The following is a 27265-nucleotide window of genomic DNA, read 5'->3' on the forward strand; positions in this document are numbered from 1 at the left end:
GTTGTTGGTACTCGGAGTAGGAATTCCCATGTAGTATGAACCGAACGATACCCAATACCCTGTTCAGAGTGTGTAACATAAGGGTGAACTGTATGACATATCACAAGTGTTGTCAGCAGCTAAACGTGTTTACATCGCGCAAGACGCCTCAAGGCCACCAGCTGTTTGAGCTGGCCGTCCGCCACAAGTCCACTTGTTTACTCCCCAGTATAACTATCGGGGACTTTCCAGACTCGGAGGACTGCACCGAGGACTGGGAGTGCATCCGGTGCCTTGGAAAACTACAGGCTCAATGACCAGCCGTCAACTTCAGGGGTCCCCGACGGGCAGACGGACGTGAGCTTGTGATTGATTGTTTGTCTGTTACAGTACTTGTATGTTATAAGTGTGACAATATAGTAGCACCTTTTACTTTCCCCTGTGTACTATATTGTCTCAGATCCAGAACCTGTGTTTAAAACAAAACACTACAGAGTGCAAAATATAGGAGTTGTGAAAGGAGCTCCTGTTCGCCGATTTTGGACCCCACCCCAATGGTTGGTCCAATTAAGAGAGTTAACTTGGATAGAACCGAACCCACAGGGATGCTATTCCAGTGAAGATGCCCTCATTTGCCCCGATGATTTATATGACCACTCAGTAGACACGTGTGGTTTTGATTGAAATCAGAAAGGCTTAAATTGCACCATGGAAGTGACAGGATCATCAGATATAAGAACCCAAGACCGAATAGAGAGGAGCAAAAAATGGGAACCTAAAATATATTGGCATGCAGTATGAGGGATCGGCATAAATGCCTCACCCTCAAGGTAGGGAATTGTATGGATTAACCCAATAACAGATATAATTTAGTATAATTATAATCAATAGTAGAAGTAGAACAAAATATACTGTGAATCTATGTATCTATAAATGTAAACTGTACTGTGTATTAATATAGAATGAACCATGTAACGTGTGTTCAATAAGAAAGTGCTGGTGGGCCGAGAAGGATGCATGATGGTTATTATAGTCAAGTTTGCAGTTAAAACTAAAAGGATGCTGACAACAGTAAAGTGGGAATGAACAGACCTTGGGGAAATCACAGGCACTATGGGAGGAATCTGCTGTAATAGCATAATGTCGAAAAGACATGTAGATAAAGGGACTGAAGGTTAATTAAATCAAGGAGTCACGCAGACTTAGGCCTCTCTATCTCGAGGATTTAAACCCCTACTTTCAGGATTCTAATTTAATCCAATCGAAGGACTGGTTCGTGACAACAACAAGATCACCACTGGTACTGGTATTACGGTTAAAGGCAAAACCGATTTATTAATCACATCACAATTAGTACAAAAAGGTGATACTTAACAAAGAGAAATAGTCACAGTGTTCCTTGAAACCTCGGGAGTATCCCTCCAAGTGATTGCGGGCGGTCTCTCTCTCTCTGTTTTGCTGTGATCTGTTGCCTGATGGCATAATACCTAAGGACATGTAGATAAATGGGATTGAAGGTTAATTAAATCAGGGAGTCACTCAGGCTCAGGCCTCTCTATCTCGAAACCCCACAAGCGAGTGAATAGAAGTTTGTTTATACAAACGGGGTCCTGTAAAGTCTGACAATGCAAACTCTGAGATAAGTTACCGTTAAGTCTGCAACAGCAAGGCACACATGGTACCAGGAGTTATGCTTGGAATGTAACTTCTGAAGGTTGAGAGACATGATTAATGGTAAGGCTGAGAGATGTGGATGTGAGAGTGAACTTCCACATCGTCTGAAAAAGGGGATAAGAAGAGACCTCAAAAGCTGAGGAAGGCGCACAAGATTCTGGTAAGGAAGAAGAGAACTTTTCAGTCAACAGATCACAGCAAGAGAGAGAGAGAGAGACCGCACCGCAGTCACTTGGAGGGATAGAGAGAGAGAGAGAGAGAGACCGCACCGTAGTCACTTGGAGGGACAGAGAGAGAGAGAGAGAGACCGCACTGTAGTCACTTGGAGGGACAGAGAGAGAGAGAGAGAGAGACCGCACCGTAGTCACTTGGAGGGATAGAGAGAGAGAGAGAGAGAGACCGCACCGTAGTCACTTGGAGGGATAGAGAGAGAGAGAGAGAGAGACCGCACCGTAGTCACTTGGAGGGACAGAGAGAGAGAGAGAGAGAGACCGCACCGTAGTCACTTGGAGGGATAGAGAGAGAGAGAGAGAGAGAGACCGCACCGTAGTCACTTGGAGGGATACTTCCGAGGTTTCAAGAACACTGTGACCATTTCTCTTTGTTAAGTCTCACCTTTTTGCACTAATTGTGATGTGATTAATAAATCGGTTTTGCCTTTAACCATAATACCAGTACCAGTGGTGATCTTGTTGTTGCCACGAACTAGTCCTTAGATTGGATTAAATTATAATCCTGAAAGTAGCGGTTTAAATCCTACTCTGTTCTGTATGGTCTGTGCGTGTTTGATGGGACAGTGTAGCGGGAACTCGACTCTGTACTTAACTGGTGCTGTACCTGCCCTGGGAGTGTTTGATGGTACAGTGTAGAGGGTCTTTAGACTCTATCTAACCCGTGCTGTACCTGACTGGAGAGTGTTTGATGGGGCAGTGCTGAGGGAGCTTTAGTCTGTATCTAACCGATGCTGAACCTGCCCTGGGAGTGTTTGATGGCACAGTGTAGAGGGTCTTTACTCTGTATCTAACCGATGCTGAACCTGCCCTGGGAGTGTTTGATGGCACAGTGTAGAGGGTCTTTACTCTGTATCTAACCCGTGCTGAACCTGCCCTGGGAGTGTTTGATGGGACAGTGTCGAGGGAGCTTTACTCTGTATCTAACCTGGTCTGTACCTGCCCTGGGAGTGTTTGATGGCACAGTGTAGAGGGTCTTTAGTCTGTAGCTAACCCGTGCTGTACCTGACTGGAGAGTGTTGACACTGGGTGCTCACCTCGATGAGAACAACATTTAACCCGAAGATGAGAAGATAAACCCAGCAGCTCGTGCCCTGTAAACAGACCTGAGGAGACATTGAGTGTCCCCAACACATTTAGACAATGCCCAGAATCAAATTTTGAACACCTCCCTCAGATCTCCGCTTACCGTTCTTTGTTCTAATGAAAAGAGTCCCAGTTTCTCTCGTCTCTCCTCATAACTAAAGTCTCTCGTCACTGGTATCATTTCAGTGAATCTCTTCTGCACCCTCCCCATGACCTTGACATCTTTCCAAGTGTAAGATCCCCAAAACTTGACACAATATTCTTACCGCAGCCTAACCAATAACTTGTACAGGTTTACATGACCTCTGTCCTTTTATACTCTATATCCCTATTTGTAAAACCGAGGATCACATGTATTTTTTCGACCACTTTATCAACTTGAGCTCCCACTTTTAAAGGTTTGTGTATCTGAACACTTTGCAGGTTTTAGAGATATTAACATAACATTGCTAAAATACATTGACATTAAATGTCTGATATAATGTGTATTATGGGGAGGAGAGGTTTAGTCTGAGTTAGAAACTCAAACAGGCGCTTGACTGCAGACAGGTCACCATGGCAACACTGATCAGACATTCCATTCCACAGAATCGGCAAGTTGGAATCTCTAATCCGATAAGGAGAAAGAAAAAGACTTTGTCTGTTATCAACCATAATATAAAGTTAAACCAGAGTGAGTAATATAGTGGATTAGATTGTAATGTGTGATGTTTAGACCAATGAGTATGAAATTATATCCCTTGATGTCAAGGGGCACACAGGGTAAGATCGGGAGAAAAGGAGAGCTTAGGTCAGACACCGAGAGCTCAAAACAACAGAAAGCCGAGAGGAGTATAAAACATGCAGGGGTGAAATTAAAAAGGAGTTAGGAAAGGAAAGGGAGAGCATCAAACAATATTGGCAAGTAAAATCAAGGAAAACCCAAAGATCTTTTATAAATACATTAAGAGCAAGAGGATAACTAAGCAAAGAGTCCATCAGAGACTGAAAAGGTAACCTGTGTGAGGAGGTGGAAGATGTGGGTCTGGTTCTTAATGAATGCTTTGTGTCTGTCTTCACAAAAGAGAAGGATGATGCAGACGTTGTAGTTAAGGAGGAGGAGTGTGAAATATTGGATGCGATAACCTTAGTGAGAGAGGAAGTTTTAAGGTGTTCAGCATCTTTGAAGGTAGATAAATCACCAGAACCGGATGAAATGTATCCCAGGCTGTTAAAAAAGCAAGGGAGGAAATAAGGGAGGCTCTGACCATCATTTTCCAATCCTCACTTCATACAGGTATGGTGCCAATGATTGGAGGACTGCGAACATTGTACCATTGTTTAAAAAGGGAGCGAGGGATCGACTGAGTAATTACAGGCCAGTCAGCCTCACCTCGGTGGTGGGCAAATTATTGGAATCAATTCTGAGGGACAGTATAAACCGTCTTAGAAAATCACGGAGTAATCAAGGCCAGTCAGCATGGATTTGTTAAGGGGAGGTCGTGTCTGACTAACTTGATTGAATTTATTGAGGAGATAACAAGGAGAGTCAATAAGGGCAGTGCATTTGTACTTGTAAATGGTGTACATGGATTTTAGCAAGGCTTTCGAGACGATCCCACATGACAGACTGGTCAAAAAAGTAAAAGCCCATGGGATCGAAGGGAGAGTGGCAAGTTGGATCCAAAATTGGTACAGCAGCAGGAAGTAAAGAGAAATGGTCGATGGGTGTTTTTGTGCCTGGAAGGCTGTTTCCAGTGGGGTTCCGCAGGGCTCAGTACTCGGTCCCATGCTTTTTGTGATATATATTAATGATTTGGACTTAAATGTAGGGGGCTTGATCAAGATGTTTGCAGATGATACAAAATTGGCCGTATGGTTGATCGTGAGGAGGAAAGCTGCAGAGTGCAGGAAGATATCAATGGACTGGTCAGGTGAGCAGAAAAGTGGGAAATGGATTTCAATACGGGGGAGTGTGAGGTAATGCATTTGGGAACGGCAAATAAGGCAAGGGAGTACACAATAAATGGGAGGATACTGAAAGGTGTAGAAGAAGTGAGGGACCTTGGAATGCATGTCCACAGATCACTGAAGGTAGAAGGAAGGTAGATAATGTGGTTAAGAAGGCATATGGAATACTTTCCTTTATTAGACATGACATAGAATGTAAGAGCAGGGAGGTTATGCTGGAACTGTATAAAACAATGGTTAGGCCACAGCTCGGATACTGCGTACAGTTCTGGTCACCATAATACAGGAAGGCTGTAATTGCAATAGAGAGAGTACACAGGAGATTTACAAGGATGTTCCAGGACTGGAGAATTTTAGCTATGAGGAAAGATTGGATAGGCTGGGGCTGTTTTCTTTGGATCAGAGGAGGCTGAGGGGTGATTTAATTGAGGTGTATAAAATTACGAGGGGCCTAGATAGAGTGGATAAGAAGGACCTATTTCCCTTAGCAGAGAAGTCAATAGATAGAGGGCATGGATTTTCACCCTGTGTCCCACATACACAAGCTGAGTTCATTCTCTGCATTGAGAAGAGCAATGGTCCCAACACTGACCCTGGGGGACACCACTGTTTACATCCCTCCAGTCTGAAGAACATCCATTAACCACTACTCTCTGTTTCCTGCCCTTTACACAACTTGCTATCCACACTGCCCCATTCATTTTAATACCGTGGGGATTAATTTTATCAACAAGCCTCCTGTTCGGCACCTTATCAAACACCTTTTCACAATCCATCAACACAACATCCATTACATTCCCTTTATCAGTAGACTCGAGTTATCTCAATTAATCCATGTTGGCTGTTCTTAATTCATGTGTTTTTCTAACAAATGTTGAAATGTTTGCTCCACCTCATCTGGTTTCATCTGTTTCAAGACGCAACAGAAAGATCGAGTTTTCTCCTGGAATTTAAGAAAAAATAATTTTTAAAAATGATGCTTCAGACAATGACGGACATCTGGGCTCAGACCCGCCCATTCTGCACCGCAACTCCCGCCCCTCACACACTCCGATTGGTTGGAGGACCAACTGTTCGGGATCCATCCAACCAATTTCCACTCCTGCTATTGGTCCGGAACTCCCCTGAATCATCAGGGCGGGGTTAATGGTGAGACTGGTATCGAATGCGAAGAATAGTCTGGATGTTGGGAGGTTCTTCATTTCCCAGAGAGTACTGAGTATCTGGAATGCATTCCCGGCTGGTGCGGTGGGTGCTGACTCTCTCTGGTGCGGTGGGCGCTGACTCTCTCTGGTGCGGTGGGCGCTGACTCTCTCTGGTGCGGTGGGCGCTGACCCTCTCTGGTGCGGTGGGCGCTGACCCTCTCTGGTGCGGTGGGCGCTGACCCTCTCTGGTGCGGTGGGTGCTGTCCCTCTCTGGTGCGGTGGGTGCTGACTCTCTCTGGTGCGGTGGGTGCTGACTCTCTCTGGTGCGGTGGGTGCTGACCCTCTCTGGTGCGGTGGGTGCTGACCCTCTCTGGTGCGGTGTGCGCTCTCTCTGGTGCGGTGGGCGCTGACTCTCTCTGGTGCGGTGGGCGCTGACTCTCTCTGGTGCGGTGGGCGCTGACTCTCTCTGGTGCGGTGGGCGCTGACTCTCTCTGGTGCGGTGGGCGCTGACCCTCTCTGCTGCGGTGGGTGCTGACTCTCTCTGGTGCGGTGAGTGCTGACCCTCTCTGGTGCGGTGAGTGCTGACTCTCTCTGGTGCGGTGGGTGCTGACCCTCTCTGGTGCGGTGGGCGCTGACTCTCTCTGGTGCGGTGGGCGCTCACTCTCTCTGCTGCGGTGGGTGCTGACCCTCTCTGCTGCGGTGGGTGCTGACTCTCTCTGGTGCAGTGAGTGCTGACTCTCTCTGGTGCGGTGAGTGCTGACTCTCTCTGGTGCGGTGGGTGCTGACTCTGACTCTCTCTGGTGCGGTGGGTGCTGACTCTCTCTCCGCCTTCTTCAGGGATCTGGACCGGTTCTTGACTGGGGCAGAGATCGCATCATAAAAGGTGAGTGGTTTTACAATTAACCAATGAATGGTCAGTGTGATCCACTGGACTCGATTCGATAGCCTGAGGGAGTAGGGGAGGAATTTCCCAGAAATTCCCCTCCTTATTGGCCCTGGATTTTTTTCTGGTTTGTGACCGCTCCCAGGAGATTCCATGTTCCCGGTGGGTGGGGCTGGTGGTGTGTGTAGGAAGTGTCCAGTCACGATGCTCCAGGCATGTGGGGCAGGATTGATGAACGAGCTGGTCATTTCCTGCCCGTCATGTCCGTCTGTAACCCCAGATCGTAAAGGTGTTTTTAGTGAAGTGATCTTTAAACACAAAACCCACACCTGGGACAAGTCCTGCGTCCGTCTACAGTGAAATGAGACTCAATGCTGTCTGAGCCTCACCTTGTCCTCCTCCTTTTACATTATTATATTGTCCGCACACAGTGATATGTTTGGTTAAGATGAAAATACAAATTATCCGCTCTGGGCTCCTCCAGTCTCTCTGTGTTTCTCTCTCCTCCTAAACTGACTGACTGTCAGATAATAGTAACTGGTGTCCTCTCCATCCCGTTCTCAACACCCAGACACGATTACTTACTGAATAAATTCAACTCTCACAGACAGTCCAGTGTCAGACAGTTACAGACGGTTTCTCTCCACCTTTCCTTACAGGACGAGCCAATGATGAATGCCCCGTCAGACCGGTTGATATACAGTAAAAGGGACAGTAACCATCTCACCAATAGCACCGGAGGTCTGTTCACAGACACAGAATCAGTCTTTCCCTTTCTATCAGTGTGTCTATATTATGCTCAGTAACAGTATCCCGCCTCCTTGTACAGCACTGGGGAGAGAGAAAGACAGACAGACAGACAGAGAGAGACACACAGACAAACAGACACAGTATCAGTCTCACACTTCCCATCAGTGTGTCCGTTTCACACTCAGTAACAATATTCCACCTTCATGTACAGCGCTAGAGAGAGATAAAAACAGACAGGCACAGTATCAGAATTACACTTCCTATCAGTGTCTCTGTATCACTCTCAGTAACAGTATCCCACCTTCATAAGCTGTACAAAAGAGAGAGAGAGAAACTGACCTGTAATGTCCCGTTTTCACCCAGTAACAAATTGGAAAATATTCCATCCCAATTGCTATTCCAAGGTGGAGTGACAGAAGATGCAGTCTCATCTCTCACTGATATTATTTCAGAGACAGACACATTATTAATCCCACTCTCAGGGACAGTGTCACACATTTAACCCTCTCTTGCATGTTGTCCCCTCTGCAATCTTGCAGCTCAGTGCCGCTCTGTATTACTCTCAGTGACCGAGAGTTTCACTCCGATTGAAATAAACTGGGACTGTTGCTGCCTGATATTAATCCTACACGGTCCCAGCAAATACACCGACTCCCACTTTCCTCCCCCGTTTCTCCAGGATTGGTTTGAGGAATCCTCCCTCCAGTTTCGGAGTCAAACGTTACTTTATCAGTAAGGGAGCCAAGAATGAACAGAACCCATTGGCTCATTCCACAGCTGCTCACTTTATCTCTGAAAGACTCTTTACCATCAAAAGAGCCCGAGAGAAACAGCAGGGATGGAAACCTCGAGTTTAATAGTTGGAGATTGTAAAGTCAGTCTGGATTCCAGCGTTAGGCACTGGTGGAATCCCATCTGTTTCCCATTCTGGTGCCTGTTCCTGCACTGCCTGTGGAGCCCATTCCCTCTGACCTTTCCCCCAGACCCACTTCCTTTGCTCAGACAGGCGGGAATGGAGAGATCACGGCCCCCGGGGGAAGGGAGCAAAGAGCAGCCTCGTTACAGCAGCTCATCGCTCCGGGACCGTGTCCGCAGATGGGCTCAGAGATCGGCATTGAGTCCGGGGGAAGGGCAGGGGGAGTCCGGGGGCTGTTTGTAAGAGGCGGAGTGGATCAGGAACTGGTCCCGGAACATGGAGTGAGAGGGGGGAAGGGAGAGGTCATTCTCGGGCTGTGTGTGGACAGGGTGTGTCCAGGGGAAGGGAGAGAGAATGGGAAGAACCTGCTATTAAAACCATTGCTGCTTTCACTCCCCAAACCAGGAGTGAATGGTCCTGGTTTAGTTCCAGTCTCACCCTGTTTATTGTTATTGGACAGTGAAGAGTGGAAACAGAGCCGGACAGTAAGGATGTGGGGAGTTATACAAAGAGCATCTATTGCAGGCATCAGGTGAGAAGTGTGAAGGACACAATTTAAACAGCGGCTGTTTAGTTTCGGTTGAACGGTTCGTCCCATGGGAGAGGGGATTAGAAACCTGACCTGGACAAAGGTCCCTGCCCCATCGGGTAGTCCCATTCATGGATCAGTGCAGGGGTTGGGTTGTGTCTGGATGTCACTAAATTGTTGTAAAACAGCCCAACACACCTGGTGTGCAGAAGCTGAGTGCTGCAGTGGAGTCAGACACTGACACTGTTTGTATCACTGGTTTTCATTTGTGGATATTCAAAATGATTGTTAACAGATATTAAACTGATAACTACCTCACATGTTCTTGAGTAACGAGAGATAATTTTCTTTCCACAGGCGAATCCATGAATGATCCAGAATGAATGTGATGTTTCCTCCACCCGAGGCACAAGGAGGAGTGCAGCCAGCTCCTTCTCACACACAGGAGGTACATTATCACCCACCGAGCACAGAGACACAGACAGGTCATCAGTTCCACAGTCTCAGACAGGAGAAGTAGTCAGTCCCACACTGATCCCAAGTTCCAGAGACACAATTTCAATCCAACATTCAAACAGAGCGGGTGAGGCAGATTCTGTTCCATTTCCCCCAAACTCTGTCCCGCTGACAGGTAGATACAAAAATCCCAGTCCAGAATCACACTCTCAGATTGAAAGGCACTGTGTCAATCTCACAATAGGGCAACATAGCTACGAATTAAATACCAGAGAGAAATCACACATGGTATCCGATTGAAAGGGACAGAATGAATCCCAATAATGTACCTGAGATTCCAATTGAATACTATCCCAGAACTCTCTCACACATGACTTTAATACATGCAATATCCATTCGAAAAGTGTACCATTTGCTACAAATTGCAAACAAATCCAAACCTCACGTACAGTATCGATTGAGAAATACTGAAAGATAGTAAACCTGAGAAACAAATTAGATACCTGTTCAGAATGCACTCGTAGAATGAAATTTAAAGATAGAGTATCAATTCTATTAGTGCAGACTGAGATACACATTATATACCAGTCCAAAAATCTCATACAATATTAGACTGAAAGATACAGTATCAATTCCATTTCTACAGACTGATCTACACATTACAAACCAATTCAAAAATGTTCCCTTATCCGTTGAAAGATTCATTATCATCCACAATAGTACTCACAGAGATACAGATTTAATAGTAGTCCAAAAAGCACACAAATTATCTGATTTAAAACCTCCAACATTAAATCCTAAAGTTCGTCCATATTTACCAATTAAATAAGGAGTAAAACTCTTCAAACATTAAGATATTAAAGCTAAAGTATTGAACGCAATAATGTAATCTGAGAGAATAATTACATACAGATACAGAATTAAACTCCCATTCAGATACAGCACTAGAGACACACAGACACAGAATGAATCCAACACTCACAGATACAGAAGGAATCCCAAACTCACATACAGTACTAGAGACTGACAGACACAGAGTTAATCCCACACTCTCATCAAGTACCAGGGACTGATAGGTACAGTATGAATCCCACACTAACATGCAGTGTGAGTAACTGCATATTTAGGATGAATTCAACTCCCACATACAGTATTGGGGACTGTATATACAGAATGAGTCCCACACTCACATGGAGTACCGGAGACTGACAGATACCGAAAGAATCCCACACTAACACACAGTATGAGAGACTGCCTATAAAGAATGAATCACAAACTCTCACACACACTGCTGACAAGACAGAGAATGAATCCCAAACTCACACACAGTACCAGAGACTGAGAGATACAGAATGAATCCCACTAAACTATCAGGGAATCAGCACAGACCAGGGATCAGGGCCTTTACCCAGTAAACTATCAGGGAATAAGCGCAGACCGGGGATCAGGGCCTTTACCCAGTAAACTATCAGAGAGTCAGCACAGACCAGGGATCAGGGCCTTTACCGAGTAAACTATCAGTCAGCACAGACCAGGGATCAGGGCCTTTACCCAGTAAACTATCAGAGAATCAGCACAGACCAGGGATCAGGGCCTTTACCCAGTAAACTATCAGAGAATCAGCACAGACCAGGGATCAGGGACTTTACCCAGTAAACTATCAGAGAATCAGCACAGACCAGGGATCAGGGCCTTTACCCAGTAAACTATCAGAGAATCAGCACAGACCAGGGATCAGGGACTTTACCCAGTAAACTATCAGAGAGTCAGCACAGACCAGGGATCAGGGCCTTTACCCAGTAAACTATCAGAGAATCAGCACAGACCAGGGATCAGGGCCTTTACCCAGTAAACTATCAGGGAATCAGCACAGACCAGGGATCAGGGCCTTTACCCAGTGAACTATCAGAGAATCAGCACAGACCAGGGATCAGGGCCTTTCACCTGTCGGAGAGAACATTGTATCACAGATCGCTTGTGATAAACCTACACATTCTGATTTACAGCCGTGCATAACAGATGTTTGTAGCTGCGATGGCCGAGTGGTTAAGGCGTTGGACTCGAAATCCCCTGGGGATTTCCTGCGTACGTTCGAATCCTCCTCGCAGCGCTACTTCTTAAAGTTATGTTTACTGCTCAAATAACGATGAACTGGAGTTTACGAACCGCATTCCCTCTCTCAGAGAGACTCTCCAGCGCGGCTCATGCTTTTAATTCGGAGCCCAATGGTCTCTTGCAAAATTGCAAGACACGTGAAGGAATCTCTCCCAAGCTCCATCTTAAATTCTGCCCGTTCGCAGAACTTGACATTGATCCTATTTCTTCCTATACTTTGATCCCACCTTGTCTCTGTCTCTGACTCTCTGTGTTTTTCCCTCATGGACTTCTCAGGCTTCGTTGAACGGCCACGGATGATCGAACCTGGAACACCGGCAGTGAAGGGTAAAGATGGAAAGACTGAGACGGGGGGAGAAGCAAAGGTGCAACCCAGCTGATGAATTCGTAGCTAATGTCCACACATTTATGTCTCTTCACCCTCACAGTGAAACATCAGCAATTTGAGTCCAGTCCACTTATGGTAGAGTGGATAATATGCAGATGTTGAGACAGACACCAATCGAACCGTTGCCGTGGTGATGAAAGCTCCGAATCCTAAACACTGAACCACAAGGTAACGCTGAAAATTCTTTGCTGTGAACAAGCAGACCAACGCGGCCTTTCCCACTCGCCCCTTTGTAATTCAGGTCATTTTCGTGTCAGACAAGCTGCTCGCACAAAATGGCATTTTCTGTTCGAACTACTATCGAGACAGAAGGTGATGTTCAGGCAATGACAGCACCAAGTGCAAGTCGGCATGGACATGGAATGGAAAGTGAGGGAAAATACTCCCACAAGCTGCTGATGGACATGTTTCCATTTCCAAAATTCACGCATCGAATCAATGCAGCTGCTGGGAAAACTCCAAGGCAACGCAGGTCTATCGGGCATCGTTTGAAGCAACTGGCAGTTTAAAGTGTCATCTCCTGCTGCTCCTGTGGGGAGTGAGGGAGAGACACTGTCGGTATCTGCGTACAGTTTGATTTTGTACAAAACTGTACAGAGAAAGAGCAAATATACCAGGGCTGTGAGATATTCTATATTATTCATATTTGACCAGAGGAATATCCGCAGTCAGAAGCTGAAAAGAAGGGAAGAGATAAGAGGCCTGAGAATAAACACAGAGCTGAATGAATCACGGAAGAGTGAAAGAAAAATAAATGTTATCAGTTCCACTTTATCTCGTGCTCAATCCTGGGAGCTCCCCGATGGACTGCTGGTTAAAATTCAGTGCTCCCATCACCGCGTGGTTCCATTCCCAGTCAGAGAATTAACTTTAACAAGAGTTATGAACTTAATAAATAATTACATGAAGCTAATTAAACCCTGTTCGTAGTTGAATGACTGTTTTGATCACCATTAATCAACCAATAACGTTCTGTTTCAGACTGAAGGAGATGCCGACATGGTTACCGAGAGACAGACAGACAAAACTTTAATAAGATTTTTGTGCTTTGCATGTGATGAAATTTCATCATTTTACAGACTGGATCTTAAGAGTGCGATTAAAAGCTCAGTGCAGCCGTTGTTAAATTTAACATTAACAGGCAATTGTCGCCGTTTATCACAGGAACGCCCGAACCGGTTCTCCGATGAAGATGAAAGTAACGCAACGAGGAACATCTGATACGACACGAAAGGCATCGGGCTATGACAAAAATCCCCACCGTTTTGCTTTTCCAAAATAAAGGGTGTGACATTTATTCTCTGAAAATAGAAACAGTCTGGTCTCACTCACTACAGTAATCTCTCTGTCACAGTGAACCAGCTCTCCTACTGCGAGTGTGACCTCCCTTCGGGCCTTTCGGGGGCTTGTCTCAAGATGAATTGTGATTTCCGTGAAGCCAATGTTCCATTCCTTTATATGATTCATGTGCCTGATTTCCGACCGCAGGGTAAATGGTGGAATATCAGCCCTGCTCAGCCGGCAATGATCACGGTACATTTTCTTGCAGACAAAACACACATTGAAACCCTGGAATTTTGATACGATGAATCCTGAGGAAAAATAAAATAAGGACTCGAATCATCAAACTTTTGCGCCAACCGATTGCGCCACCGAGTCAGGTGGAAAAATCATCCGCTAAATCAGTAATTCACTGAGCTAAACCTTGAGGCTGAAGTGACCAATATAACAGCTGTCTACTGTCAGTTTACTTTTACAAAATCAAGAGTTGGAGCTTGCAGGAGTGAAAATCCAACAAGCCGGTCTTCACTCTTAAAGCAGCAACTGTGAAGTTAAGAGAAACGTGCCGGAGAAATACTCGATTTCAGCGCGGTGACACTGGGCCAGAGTAAAGTTCAGTTAATATGATCGCCGAGTGGCCAGAGGGTGGATTTGGAATTCCTGAGCGACCGCACTGTGAATTTTCCAGATCTGCTTGGAGCACCAATCCCTTCAATTCATCACTTACAGGGACAATTCGATTCTCGGTTTCTTTTCCCTGAGCTTGGCGAGATCTTAAAAATTGAAAGCGACCAATATCAGAGCTAACCTCGTCACCGACATGCTCACAGATACAGAGCGGCCACACTCTGCTTCAGTGAGATGAAAGCCCAGAGCGGTTTCAAGGTCGAATGCAATGAAAGTGCAGGTCATTGAGGTGCCTTTAAATTCCTGATTCTTTGAACTGAACTTCTTCCGAAAGTGCTTGAGATTCAGGTGGAGTGATTTGGGGATTTATTTTTCTCTTTGCAAAGTTTGAACCGCACGTCAAGATCAAAAGTCTAGGGTTAAATTAGGGATTCTCCAGGGTATGAACCTCGAATCGAGAATTATACCCCGAACTCAACGAGCCCAGAAACAAGAACGTGTTACGGACACATTCTATGAGAGGGCTGTCTGTATAATGAAAAGGCATTTTTGAAGAGACTTCCTGATCAGTTCCGTGTTGGCTCCTGAACAAAACACAAACACCACACTGTGCGTTTTTCCTTCCAAAATTCACTGAACACCATGAATTAAACAAAGGCACCGCTGGGAGTTTGAACCCAGGACCTCTTGTTTCCTGGACAAGTGCTTTAACCAACTGAGCCACAGAGCCAAGTCATGGGATCATTTCCCACCTCCTCTCATTAATATCTATCAGCTACACGTCACATTCTGTTGTGGGCTCAGACTGTTTGATCTTTGTCTGTTTCACTTGCCAGTTTCCCTGTGAATCCCGATACTGACTGCGTTTCAAGCTGTGTTTATCTTTCTGTGTCCATCAGTGCTTTGATACACGAATGAATATTTGTGCTTGTGTTTGTTACTTTAAATAAATTAGGGATGGACAATTCTCGCTCTGACACTGAAGAACTAATTGAGCAAATTTCACAGTGAAGAGTTGTTTATTGTGGTGCTGAAATGAAAAAAAAATTGTAAAAGGTGCAAAGAGGGAAAACGAGAAAAACTTGTGAGTGAAATTAAGGACAACTTTCAAGGTTTTTACACGTATATTAAGAGAAAGAAGGGTGACGAAGAGTAATGTGGGCCCTTAAAGATGGATAGGGGTGATATTGTAATTGAAATTCAAGAAATGGCAGACTTGCTAAATACTCACAGAAAATCATGAGGATAATGTACCAGAGGCACGAGGAAAACTGAAAATAAATCAAGGGGATTCAGTGTAAGTAAAATAATGGTATTGGAGAAAATAATTAGATTAAGATAGACAAATCTCCAGGGCCTGATGGTGACCATCCCAGGGGACTAAGGGGAATAGGTGAGGAAATTGTACATGCTTTAGTCATGATCGTTCAAAACTCTCTTGATTCAGGAATTGTTCCATGGATTGAAAAAATTGCCAATGTCATTCCGTTTTATACGAAGGGTAGGAGAGATAAAGCAGGAAATTATAGACCTATTAGTCTGACGTCTGTTGTGGGGAAGTTACCAGTATCTGTTATTAGGGAAAGAATGACTGAGCACTTGGATAAACCTGAATTGATCAGAGAGAGCCAGCATGGATTTGTAAAGTGTAAGTCAAGTCTAACAAAACTAGTTGACCTTTTTGAAGATGTAACTAATGTGGTAAATAATGGAGTGTCTGTGGGGGTTATGTGTATATTGACTTCCAGAGGCATTCGATAAGGTTTAACATCAGAGACTGTTAACAGAAATGAGAACATGTGGAATTCAAAGCAACCCATTGACATGGGGAGGGAGTTGATTTGGAGTTGGGGACAGAGAGGAGGGTTAATAGGTATGTACTCAAATTGACAGGATTTGATTAGTGGTGTCCCCCAGGGATCTGCATAAATGAGGCAGATAAAGGAACAGAGAGCGGTATATCCAGGTTTGTCGACGACACCAAGTTTGGCGCAGTGAGTAGTGTGGATGGGAGCATAAAGTTATAAAAGGAAATTGATAGATTCAGTGAGTTGGTAAAACTGTGTCAGATGGAGCTTACATAGAATTACATCGAATGTACATCACAGAAACAGGCAATTCGGCCCAACTAGACTATACTGCAGACGAGCCTCCTCCAACCCCTCTTCATCTAACCCGATGAGCAAACCTGAATATTCCTTTCTCCTCCATGTGTTTATCCAGCTTCACCGTAAATGCATCCATGCGATTCGCCTTAACTACTCCTTGTGGGAGTGAGCTGCACATTCTAACGACTCTCTGGATAAATATGTTTCTCTTGAATGCCAGATTGGATTTATTGATGACTATTATATTCATGGCCCTACGTTTTGACGTCCCCACTCCCAAAAGTACAAACACCTTATCGACATCTGACCGATCAAACCGTTGCATAATCTTAAAGTCCTGTATCAGGTCACCCTCAGCCTTCTCTTTTCTATACAAAAGAGCCCCAGAGTGTTCAAAGTTTCAATCTGGGGAAGTGTGAGGCCATCCACTTTGGCCCGAAGCAAGATAAATCAGAGTATTTTCAAAATGGTGAGAAGCCAGGAACTGTGGGTGAGCAGAGATACTTCGGGAAATCACGAAGAGTTGGCAGACAGGTGCAAAAAATAATTAAAATGGCTAATGGAATGTCGGCCTTTATCTCAAGGGAACTGGAATTCAAAAGGGTGGAATTTATGTTACAATTCTATAAACTCTGTTGAGGCCACATTTAGAGCACGGCATTCAGTCCTGGGCACCAGACCTCAGGAAGGATATATTGGCCTTGCAGGAGGTGCAGCGCAGAAAGACCAGAATGATACCGGGGCTAAAATGGTTACATTATGAGGACAGGTTGCGTGGACAAGGTTTGTATTTCCTCGTGTACAGAGGATTAAGTGGTGATGTAATTCAGGTGTTGAAGGTGATTCAATGATCCAATGGTGGGTGTGTGAGTTGGTGCTGAATCGGTCCCCTTCAGTGAAGAGAGGGTCAGCGGGCGCCTGACAGACACGGCTCCGAACGGGACTCGCTTCTCTCCGGCGGCAGCGGCTGGTTTAGAGAGATCTCTCTGTCTGCTGCTGTTACTCCGCCTCCCGCACTCTGGGAGAACCGCGGAGCTCGGTCCTCATTTTTCTCTTATGGATCCGGCTCCATCCGTTTACTGTTGACGGGAGTGCGTCTGATACCAAGTCAGTCAGAAGCGGGTGCAAATCACAACATAGGCACAGGCCCAAGGACTGGGGACTGGTTTGATATTGGGTCCTTTTTAAGGGACCGGCTGTAGAATGTTTGTATAATAATAATGATCAGAATTAACTTTGATACAATGAAGTTTTTTTCAGTTATTTCCCATTTCCACCCTCACCAGTTTTATACAGTAACAGGTAACAATGTTTGAGGGATGTGATGTCCAGTGTTGGTGGAATCAGTGTAATTTAACTTGATACATTGAAGAATCTCTTGTCTATCCCAGGCTCTTACCTTAGGTTTAGACCCTCACCTAGTTTAAAATTGGTCACTCACTGATATAAATAAACCAGTAACAACCCCGAAACCTCAGCGGGGACATTTGTTCCGATACTTCGTGACGGTCCCAATTTCCTCGGAAATTCTCAATCAGCAAATCCCAGAGGCTGTTTCGGGTTTGACAAACTGTGAGATTGTTTTAAAAGCCGGAAAGAGGGAAAAACTGGTGGTTGATATGAAGTGTTATACATTATCTCTTTCTGTTTCAGATTTACAATTTCTCTTTGTGTGTTACTGACAGGAGAGGCTATAACGGAGCCCAGTGACTGGGTAACGAGCTGCACTGAGTCATTGGCCTGTGTTACAGACCGGCTCGTTGGACCTGCTCATTTCGTGAACTCGCTGGTGTCTCAGCACGTGTGATGACTGAGTGAATCTCTTCCCACACACAGAGCAGGTGAACGGCCTCTCCCCAGTGTGAACTCGCTGGTGTGTCAGCAGGTTGGATGACTGAGTGAATCTCTTCCTACACACGGTGCAGATGAACGGCCTCTCCCCAGTGTGAACTCGCTGGTGTGTCAGAAGCTCAGATGACCGAGTGAATCCCTTCCCACACACAGAGCAGATGAACGGCCTCTCCCCAGTGTGGGTGCGTTGGTGTTTCAGCAGTTCAATTTTGCTTTTAAACCTCTTCTCACAGTCAGAACATTTAAAAGGTCTCTCCCCAGTGTGAACTCGCTGGTGTGTCAGAAGCTCAGATGACTGAGTGAATCCCTTCCCACACACAGAGCAGATGAACGGTCTCTCCCCAGTGTGAGTGCGTTGGTGTGTCAGCAGATTACTTTTGCTTTTAAACCTCTTCTCACAGTCAGAACATTTAAAAGATCTCTCATCAGAGTGAACTCGCTGGTGTGTCTGGAGGCTGGATGACCGAGTGTATCCGTTCCCACACACGGAGCAGGTGAACGGCCTCTCCCCTGTGTGAACTCGCTGGTGTGTCAGGAGGACGGATGACTGAGTGAATCCCTTCCCACACACGGAGCAGGTGAACGGGCTCTCCCCAGTGTGAACTCGCTGGTGTGTCAGCAGGGTGGATGACTGAGTGAATCCCTTCCCACACACGGAGCAGGAGAATGGCCTCTCCCCAGTGTGGGTACATTGGTGTGTCAGCAGATTCCTTTTGCATTTAAACCTTTTCTCACAGTCAGAACATTTAAAAGGCCTCTCCCCAGTGTGAACTCGCTGGTGTGTCTGGAGGCTGGATGAAATAGTGAATCCCTTCCCACACACGGAGCAGGTGAATGGCCTCTCCCCAGTGTGAGTGCGTTGGTGTATCAGCAGATTAATTTTGCTTTTAAACCTCATCTCACAGTCAGAACATTTAAAAGGTCTCTCATCAGAGTGAACTCGCTGGTGTGTCAGCAGGGTGGATGACTGAGCGAATCCCTTCCCACACACGGAGCAGGTGAACGGCCTCTCCCCGGTGTGACTGTGTCGATGAGTTTCCAGCTCTGAAGGGGAATTGAATCCCTTCCCACAGTCCCCACATTTCCACGGTTTCTCCATGGTCCGGGTGTCCTTGTGTCTCTCCAGGTTGGACGATCAGTTGAAACCTCGTCCACACACAGAACACGTGTACGGTTTCTCCCCGCTGTGAACGGTGCGATGTTTTTTCAGGCTGTGTAACTGGTTAAAGCTCTTTCCACAGTCAGTGCACTGGAACACTCTCACTCGGGTGTGTGTGTCTCGGTGCTTTTCCACTCACACTGATGTTTGAAATCTTCTCCCACGGATAGAACAGACAAACATTTCTCCTTCAACATTCAAAGGCCGATGATATTCAGGTCCTGATGAATCGAGTGACTCTGTCAGATCTTGACGTGATCTTTGGTTTGAGTTTCCCTCTGCAAATCCTCCCCTGTAAAAGGAGTTTATAAAAGTTATCACTGTAATTACAGGATAGAAATTCAGATCAGATAGCTCTACTTTCTATGGAACATTATTTCCTCTCTCATTCCTCAAAGCTGTAAATCCCCGTCCCACACACTCTCCCTCCTCCCTGTGCTGAAATCCAAACCCATCGCATCATCTTTCAGTGGCCCTAAACCATAAGTGAAAGGGTGAGAGAGAGAGAGTGAGTGTGAGAGAGTGAGTGAGTGTGAGAGAGTGAGTGAGTGTGAGAGCAGCAGTGGGCTCGGTGTGGAGAATGAAGTGGGGCAGGTGGAGCATGTTTCAGTGGGGCAGCAATGATCATAATCTCATTAGGTTTAGAACAGTTATGGAAAAGGACAGGGGACAGTCAAATGTGAAAATTCTTAACTGGAGGAGGGCTAATTCCAGTGAGTTAAAAAGGGATCTTGTCCAGGTGGATTGGAATCAAAAATTGTCAGGCAGAACAGTAATTGAACAGTGGGAGGCCTTCAAGGAGGAGTGGGTTTGGGTACAGAGTGGACAGATTCCCACGAGGAGGAAAGGAACAGCATCCAAAGCTAGAGCTCCCTGGATGACTGAAGATATCGAGATCACCATTTCTCCTTCATTGACAGACGCTCCCTGACCGATCCCCATTTCTCCTTCATTGACAGACGCTCCCTGACCGATCAACATTTCTCCTTCATTTACAGACGCTCCCCGACCGATTACAATTTCTCCTTCATTTACAGACGCTCCCTGACCAATCACAATTTCTCCTTCATTTACAGACGCTCCCTGACCGATCACCATTTCTCCTTCATTTACAGACGCTCCCTGACCGATCACCATTTCTCCATCATTTACAGACGCTCCCTGACCGATCCCCATTTCTCCTTCATTTACAGACGCTCCCTGACCGATCCCCATTTCTCCTTCATTTACAGACGCTCCCTGACCGATCCCCATTTCTCCTTCATTTCCAGACGCTCCCTGACCGATCACCATTTCCCCATCATTTACAGACGCTCCCTGACCGATCCCCATTTCTCCTTCATTTACAGACGCTCCCTGACCGATCCCCATTTCCCCTTCATTTCCCGGCGGGTAGTGAGGGGGGGATAATGTTCACTGTTTTATATTCGGGTCTGGGGCCGCACTCGGGGTTTGTAAAGCCTGAGCCTGGGCCTGAGCCCGGACCCGGGCCCCGGGGTTTATTGAGCCTCTTGCTCCGATCCTCTGACCTGCACCGAACGCGCTCCTCCCGCAGCCTCGACTGGCCGCGCATGCTCAGGACACACTGACCGATAATGAGTCACTACTGCGCCTGCGCACTGGGCTCCACTGATTCAGATAGGGCACAATCTGAACCGCGCTGCATGCTGGGTGATGCAGCCGCCATTGATGCTCTTAATATCAGGCCGAAAAACAAAAACATTGGAAGCAGATAATTCAAGTGTTTAATTTATTTTCTAAATAATTCAATCGTTCAATTCATTTCATAAATAATTGAATAGTTCAATTCATTAAATAATCAATTGTTTAATTTATTACATAAACAATTAGTGTTTCATTTATCATAGAAATAATTCAATGAATTATTTATAATAAATGAAACACTTGATTATTTATATAATAAATGAAACACTTGATTATTTATATAAATGAAACACTTGATTATTTATATAAATGAAACACTTGATTATTTATATAATAAATGAAACACTTGATTATTTATATAATAAATGAAACACTTGATTATTTATATAATAAATGAAACACTTGATTATTTATATAATAAATGAAACACTTGATTATTTATATAATAAATAACGTTTTGAAATTCTTCATTCAATAAATTAAATAATGGAATATTAATATGATTAAATAAACACTTGAATCTTTGTATGATAAGTTAAACCTGTGAATTAATTATATAATTTAAACACGACCTCTTTATATAATAATTTTAACACTTGGATTATTTATATAATAAATTAAACAATTGATTTTTTATATAATAAATTAGACATGCATTATTATATAATAAATTAAACTATTGAATTATTTGGATACTTAATTTATTATGAAAATAATTCAATAGTTTAATTTAACAACTGACGTAGTTATGTAAGAAATTAAACAATTGATTATTTATATAATGAATTAAACTATTGAATTATTTATATAATAAATGAAACAGTTGAATTATTTAGATAATAAATGAAACAGTTGAATTATTTAAATAGTAAATTAAACAAATGAAGTATTTACGTAATAAATTATACACTTGAATGCTTCATATAATAAATTAAACACTTGTTTATTTGTATAATAAATTCACAAATTGAATTATTTATACAATAAATTAAACGGAGCTATTTATTTCGTAAATTATACACTTCAATTATTATATAATTAAACTACTGAATTATTTATCAAATATATCCATTTAATTATTCATATAATAAATTAAACAATTCAATAATTTACATAAAAATTAAACACTTGAATTATTTATAAAATATTAAACAATTGAACTATTTACATAATAAATTTAGCTATTGAATTTTTTATACAATAAATTAAACTCTTGGTTATTTACAGAATAAATTAATCAATCAAATAATTTAAACTATTGAATTCTCTTTATAATAAATGAAACATTTGAAGTATTCATATAATAAATTAAACACTTGAAAACAATTTAATTATTGATATAATAAAATAAGCAATTCATTATTTATTTAATGAATTAAACTATTGAGTTATTTATATTACATTTTAAACTTTTCAATTATTTATATAATAAATGAAGCCAGCTTGGACAAAATGGAGGCAAGCGCAGAGTCCGTCTTGGACAAAATGGCGGCAGGCGCGGCCACCATCTTGGAAAAAATGGCAGCAAGCACGGCCGCCATCTTGGGCAAAATGGCGGCAAGCGTGGCCACAATCTTGGAAAAAATGGCCGCCGCCGCCATCTTGTCACATGGCGGCAAGCGGCCGACAGAGTGTCCCCAGTGATCCCGCAGTGACCCCAGAATGTCCCAGTGACCCCAGAGTGATGCCGGGGTCCCAGAGTGCACCCAGTCAGCCCAGAGTGAGGCCAGGGTGCAGCCGGGGATCCCAGAGCGATGCCAGAGCGGCGGCCTTTGCGTTTGGGCCACCACAACAACCACCACCACAACTGTACTGTACGTGTACAGCACACAGTGGGTAAAAGGGAACGATTCACTCCTGTCTGGTAATCCGTGTCTGGGACTCACTGGCCCTGTGAAATGTTGAATTTTGCTCACAATATGGTGTGTTTGGATTAATGGGGGACTAGGTTTAACTCCACTGGGCTGGATTGTTTTATAAATCTCTCATTGACTGGGTCTTTCAGACCAGGATGGGAGCTGCTTCTCTCTCTCTGTAAACACCCTGAGGCAGTGAAACACTCTCTGACAAACTGTTCACAGGAACCAACCCATCAGACATGGGGAATAGACAAATACCTGGGACTGGAAATGAGCCTCCCACCAACAGAGCAGAGAGAAGGAGGAAATCATCACACCTTCAAGATCTGGATCTGTTTTGTCTTTGGAGCAGGTTCTGGTTAATTTTACTGCTTTAAAGTGATGTTATGGGACCAGTGAGACTGAGACACACACACACACACACACACACACACACACAGACTGTACAGTCAGGAGACACGTGTCCCTTGTCCAGACATTGGGTTTGAATTGAGCTGAGCTGTGCCACAAATGAATATGGGATTAAAATCTCAAATTCCAATCAGTTTGCTCCCGAGCTTCCCCATGTGTCTGTGTGGTTCCATTACAATACAATTTCACATGGGGGCCCAAAATGGCTTCGGAATTAACACTATTTCTTTCTGAGTTGTCAGTGACCTTTTCAAAAATTAAACTTCAAACTCAGAAAACATTTGGAGGCTGTTTTCACATTTGGGCCCTCTGCGTGCTGCAGGACGCTCCCTGAAAGTGCTTTTAATTTCAATTAAGACCCGAGATATGTCACATTGTCAGCCTCTGAATAATAGTTTGATCCACTTTGTGTTATTTCTGAAAAGTTGCACTTGCAATGAACGAAGGGAGGAATTTGGGATCGAACAGATGGTGATATTCTGTCAGACACTCGGTACTGAGGGAGCGCTGCACTGTCAGACGGTCAGTGTGTGTCTCAGTATCAGCTCCTGTACAATGTCCCAGTGATCCTCCAGTGTCCCCAGAATGTCCCAGTGATCCCCCAGTGTCCCCAGAATGTCCCAGTGATCCCCCAGAGTAACCCAGACATTACTCACGTGGCCCCCATCGGGTCCAGGCTGCGGTGAAGGTCTCAGTCAGTCAGTCCCCAGCGGAGAGAACGATTCTTGGCCCAGGATTCCTCCTCCTCCTTCTCACAAAATGTCTCTTTCTGGATCATCTCCTTGCAGCATTTCATCGAAAAGTTTCCTGAGGAGAGAGAGAGAGGGAATTGATTAAAATACAAAAGCATGGGATTAAAAAGGCACAGCAAGAGCCCAGAGCTCCCTCCCTCCCACTCCCTCTCCCAGTTACACCGACAATCCCTCAGCACCAACACTGAGACACAAATCCCGGTTACAAACCAGAGAATCTAAAGAGGGAGAAAAGTTGGGAGAGAGACAGAGAGAAATACACTCAGGACAGGCTGGAGGACCCCGGCAGACTGAGAGATTGTCCCCGCCCCTGGGGAGGGTTTGGGACGAGACACACGGCCATCCCCTCCCCCCGGCGAGCTCCCTGCTTCAGCCTTTGAGATATTAGACTGAATCTCAATGTGTCTCCCTCAGGGACCTGTCCATTCTCATGTTAATCCAGGGACAGCCCAGGGCAGGACTGGTTTGACCAGGAGACCTGTCTGCTGGAATGAGCCACATTTCAAGGACCTATTTTACTGATTTGAAACCCTCACAGCCTGTCTCCCCCTCTTCCCTCACCCCAAACCGAGTCCCCCTCCACCCTCAGCCTGTCTCCCCCTCTTCCCTCACCCCAAACCGAGTCCCCCCCACCCTCAGCCTGTCTCCCCCTCTTCCCTCACCCCAAACCGAGTCCCCCCCCACCCTCAGCCTGTCTCCCCCTCTTCCCTCACCCCAAACCGAGTCCCCCCCACCCTCAGCCTGTCTCCCCCTCTTCCCTCACCCCAAACCGAGTCCCCCCCACCCTCAGCCTGTCTCCCCCTCTTCCCTCACCCCAAACCGAGTCCCCCCCACCCTCAGCCTGTCTCCCCCTCTTCCCTCACCCCAAACCGAGTCCCCCCCTCCACCCTCAGCCTGTCTCCCCCTCTTCCCTCACCCCAAACCGAGTCCCCCCACCCTCAGCCTGTCTCCCCCTCTTCCCTCACCCCAAACCGAGTCCCCCCACCCTCAGCCTGTCTCCCCCTCTTCCCTCACCCCAAACCGAGTCCCCCCCACCCTCAGCCTGTCTCCCCCTCTTCCCTCACCCCAAACCGAGTCCCCCCCACCCTCAGCCTGTCTCCCCCCTCCCCTCGTGACCCAAACACCCCGGGGACCTCCGTCACATCCCACCCTGCCCGGCGTCCACATTTAAAGAACTAAAGTTGGGCGGAATCTGCTCCGAATACACAAGGGCTGCAGAGCTGGAATGGCTGCTGTTTCTCAGACAGTGTTTGACCATTTCATTCTCTCTGTGTGTTTACTGTAAAGAGCTGTGGAGGGAGCAGGGACTCCATCTCATTCTCACCTCCCCGGGTCTGGATGGCAAACAGGTTCCGAGCTCAGGGCACAGCACCATTTCAAACACTCAAATCATCCAAAGGTTGAGAAACGAGATTTAACTGACAGGTTTCCAGCCTCTAATTGAAGTTTTAATATAGAAATCATTTTAATAAATAAAAATGCTGCAGAAAGGTGAATAGAGTGAGGGACAGAGAGAGAGAGAGAAAATGATCGGTTTAAATGAGATAGAAAGACAGAGAGAGAGAGGGAGAGAGAGGGACAGAGAGAGAGAAAATGATCGGTTCGGTCAGACTCTCTCTGTTTAAATGAGATAGAAAAACAGAGAGAGAGGGACGGAGAGAGAGAGGGACGGAGAGAGAGAGGGACGGAGAGAGAGAGGGACGGAGAGAGAGAGGGACGGAGAGAGAGAGGGACGGAGAGAGAGAGGGACGGAGAGAGAGAGGGACGGAGAGAGAGAGGGACGGAGAGAGAGAGGGACGGAGAGAGAGAGGGACGGAGAGAGAGAGGGACGGAGAGAGAGAGGGACGGAGAGAGAGAGGGACGGAGAGAGAGAGGGACGGAGAGAGAGAGGGACGGAGAGAGAGAGGGACGGAGAGAGAGAGGGACGGAGAGAGAGAGGGACGGAGAGAGAGAGGGACGGAGAGAGAGAGGGACGGAGAGAGAGAGGGACGGAGAGAGAGAGGGACGGAGAGAGAGAGGGACGGAGAGAGAGAGGGACGGAGAGAGAGAGGGACGGAGAGAGAGAGGGACGGAGAGAGAGAGGGACGGAGAGAGAGAGGGACGGAGAGAGAGAGGGACGGAGAGAGAGAGGGACGGAGAGAGAGAGGGACGGAGAGAGAGAGGGACGGAGAGAGAGAGAGGGACGGAGAGAGAGAGAGGGACGGAGAGAGAGAGAGGGACGGAGAGAGAGAGAGGGACGGAGAGAGAGAGAGGGACGGAGAGAGAGAGAGGGACGGAGAGAGAGAGAGGGACGGAGAGAGAGAGAGGGACGGAGAGAGAGAGAGGGACGGAGAGAGAGAGAGGGACGGAGAGAGAGAGAGGGACGGAGAGAGAGAGAGGGACGGAGAGAGAGAGAGGGACGGAGAGAGAGAGAGGGACGGAGAGAGAGAGAGGGACGGAGAGAGAGAGAGGGACGGAGAGAGAGAGAGGGACGGAGAGAGAGAGAGGGACGGAGAGAGAGAGAGGGACGGAGAGAGAGAGAGGGACGGAGAGAGAGAGGGACGGAGAGAGAGAGGGACGGAGAGAGAGAGGGACGGAGAGAGAGAGGGACGGAGAGAGAGAGGGACGGAGAGAGAGAGGGACGGAGAGAGAGAGGGACGGAGAGAGAGAGGGACGGAGAGAAGCCTCTTTGGGCTGTTTAATTGTTGTTACTTTAAAGAGTGAGACTGAAATATTTCAGAGAACTTTTCAATCAAGAAAAATTCAGAGACAACAGAGAGAGAGAAAAGGACAGAGAGGGGGAGAGGCAGAGAGAGAGAGAGAATGATGGAGAGAGAGATCGAGAAAAAGACAGAGAGAGCGGGAGAGAGCCAGAGGGAGAGAGAGAGGGACGGAGAGAGAGAAAAGGACGGAGAGACGGGGGAGAGAGGGAGAGAGAGAGACACACACAGAGAAAGAGAGAGGGGGAAAGAGGCAGAGGGAGAGAGAGGGACAGAGAGACAGAGAGAGAGACAGAGGGAGAGGGGGTAAGAGGCAGAGAGAGAGAGAGAGGAAGAAAACAACAGAGGGTGGGGGAGAGACAGAGAGAGAGGCAGAGAGAGATAGAGAGAAAATGACGGAGTGGGGAGAGAGGCAGAGAAAGATAGAGGAACAGAGAGTGAGAGAAAAAGAGAGGCAGCGAAAGAGAGGGGAAAAGAGGGGGAAAGAGGCAGAGGGAGAGAGGGGGACAGAGTGACAGAGAAAAAGAGAGAGAGAGAGAGAGAGAAAAAGACAGAGAGGACGGGACAGGGGGAGAGAGGACGGGACAGGGGGAGAGAGGACGGGACAGGGGAGAGAGGACGGGACAGGGGGAGAGAGGACGGGACAGGGGGAGAGAGGACGGGACAGGGGGAGAGAGGACGGGACAGGGGGAGAGAGGACGGGACAGGGGGAGAGAGGACGGGACAGGGGGAGAGAGGACGGGACAGGGGGA

At 46.1% G+C, this 27265-nt stretch overlaps 1 protein-coding gene, 1 long non-coding RNA gene and 2 other non-coding genes across 12 annotated transcripts in view; 2 read left to right on the top strand and 2 right to left on the bottom strand.

Annotated features, from left to right (window-relative positions):
* LOC137312824 (uncharacterized) lies at positions 1-17081 on the top strand. 4 transcript variants are annotated; one of them, XR_010960825.1, is made up of 5 exons: positions 1-336; positions 5837-6068; positions 6902-6947; positions 9500-9590; positions 11990-17081. It is a non-coding gene; the product is annotated as an uncharacterized lncRNA (long non-coding RNA). The 4 variants fall into 4 exon arrangements; XR_010960826.1 differs by having other exon boundaries at positions 5905-6068; XR_010960823.1 differs by lacking the exon at positions 1-336 and adding an exon at positions 2368-4882.
* Positions 11627-11708, top strand: trnas-cga (transfer RNA serine (anticodon CGA)). The gene has a single exon. It is a non-coding gene; the product is annotated as a tRNA-Ser (tRNA).
* Positions 13105-27265, bottom strand: part of LOC137312819 (zinc finger protein 235-like) — a 22339-nt gene continuing 8178 nt past the window's right edge. For all 6 annotated transcript variants that reach the window (XM_067979231.1, XM_067979225.1, XM_067979230.1 and 3 more), the window contains 2 exons: positions 23719-23869; positions 13105-19419 (listed from right to left, as the gene is read on the bottom strand). In XM_067979231.1, coding sequence (XP_067835332.1) covers positions 17850-19067 — 1218 coding nt within the window. In that variant the 5' untranslated portion in view covers positions 19068-19419; positions 23719-23869 and the 3' untranslated portion in view covers positions 13105-17849. The remainder of the gene's footprint in view (positions 19420-23718; positions 23870-27265) is intronic.
* On the bottom strand, positions 14665-14739 carry trnap-agg (transfer RNA proline (anticodon AGG)). The gene has a single exon. It is a non-coding gene; the product is annotated as a tRNA-Pro (tRNA).

Source organism: Heptranchias perlo, unplaced genomic scaffold, assembly GCF_035084215.1.
Source record: "Heptranchias perlo isolate sHepPer1 unplaced genomic scaffold, sHepPer1.hap1 HAP1_SCAFFOLD_439, whole genome shotgun sequence".
NCBI lineage: Eukaryota > Metazoa > Chordata > Chondrichthyes > Hexanchiformes > Hexanchidae > Heptranchias > Heptranchias perlo.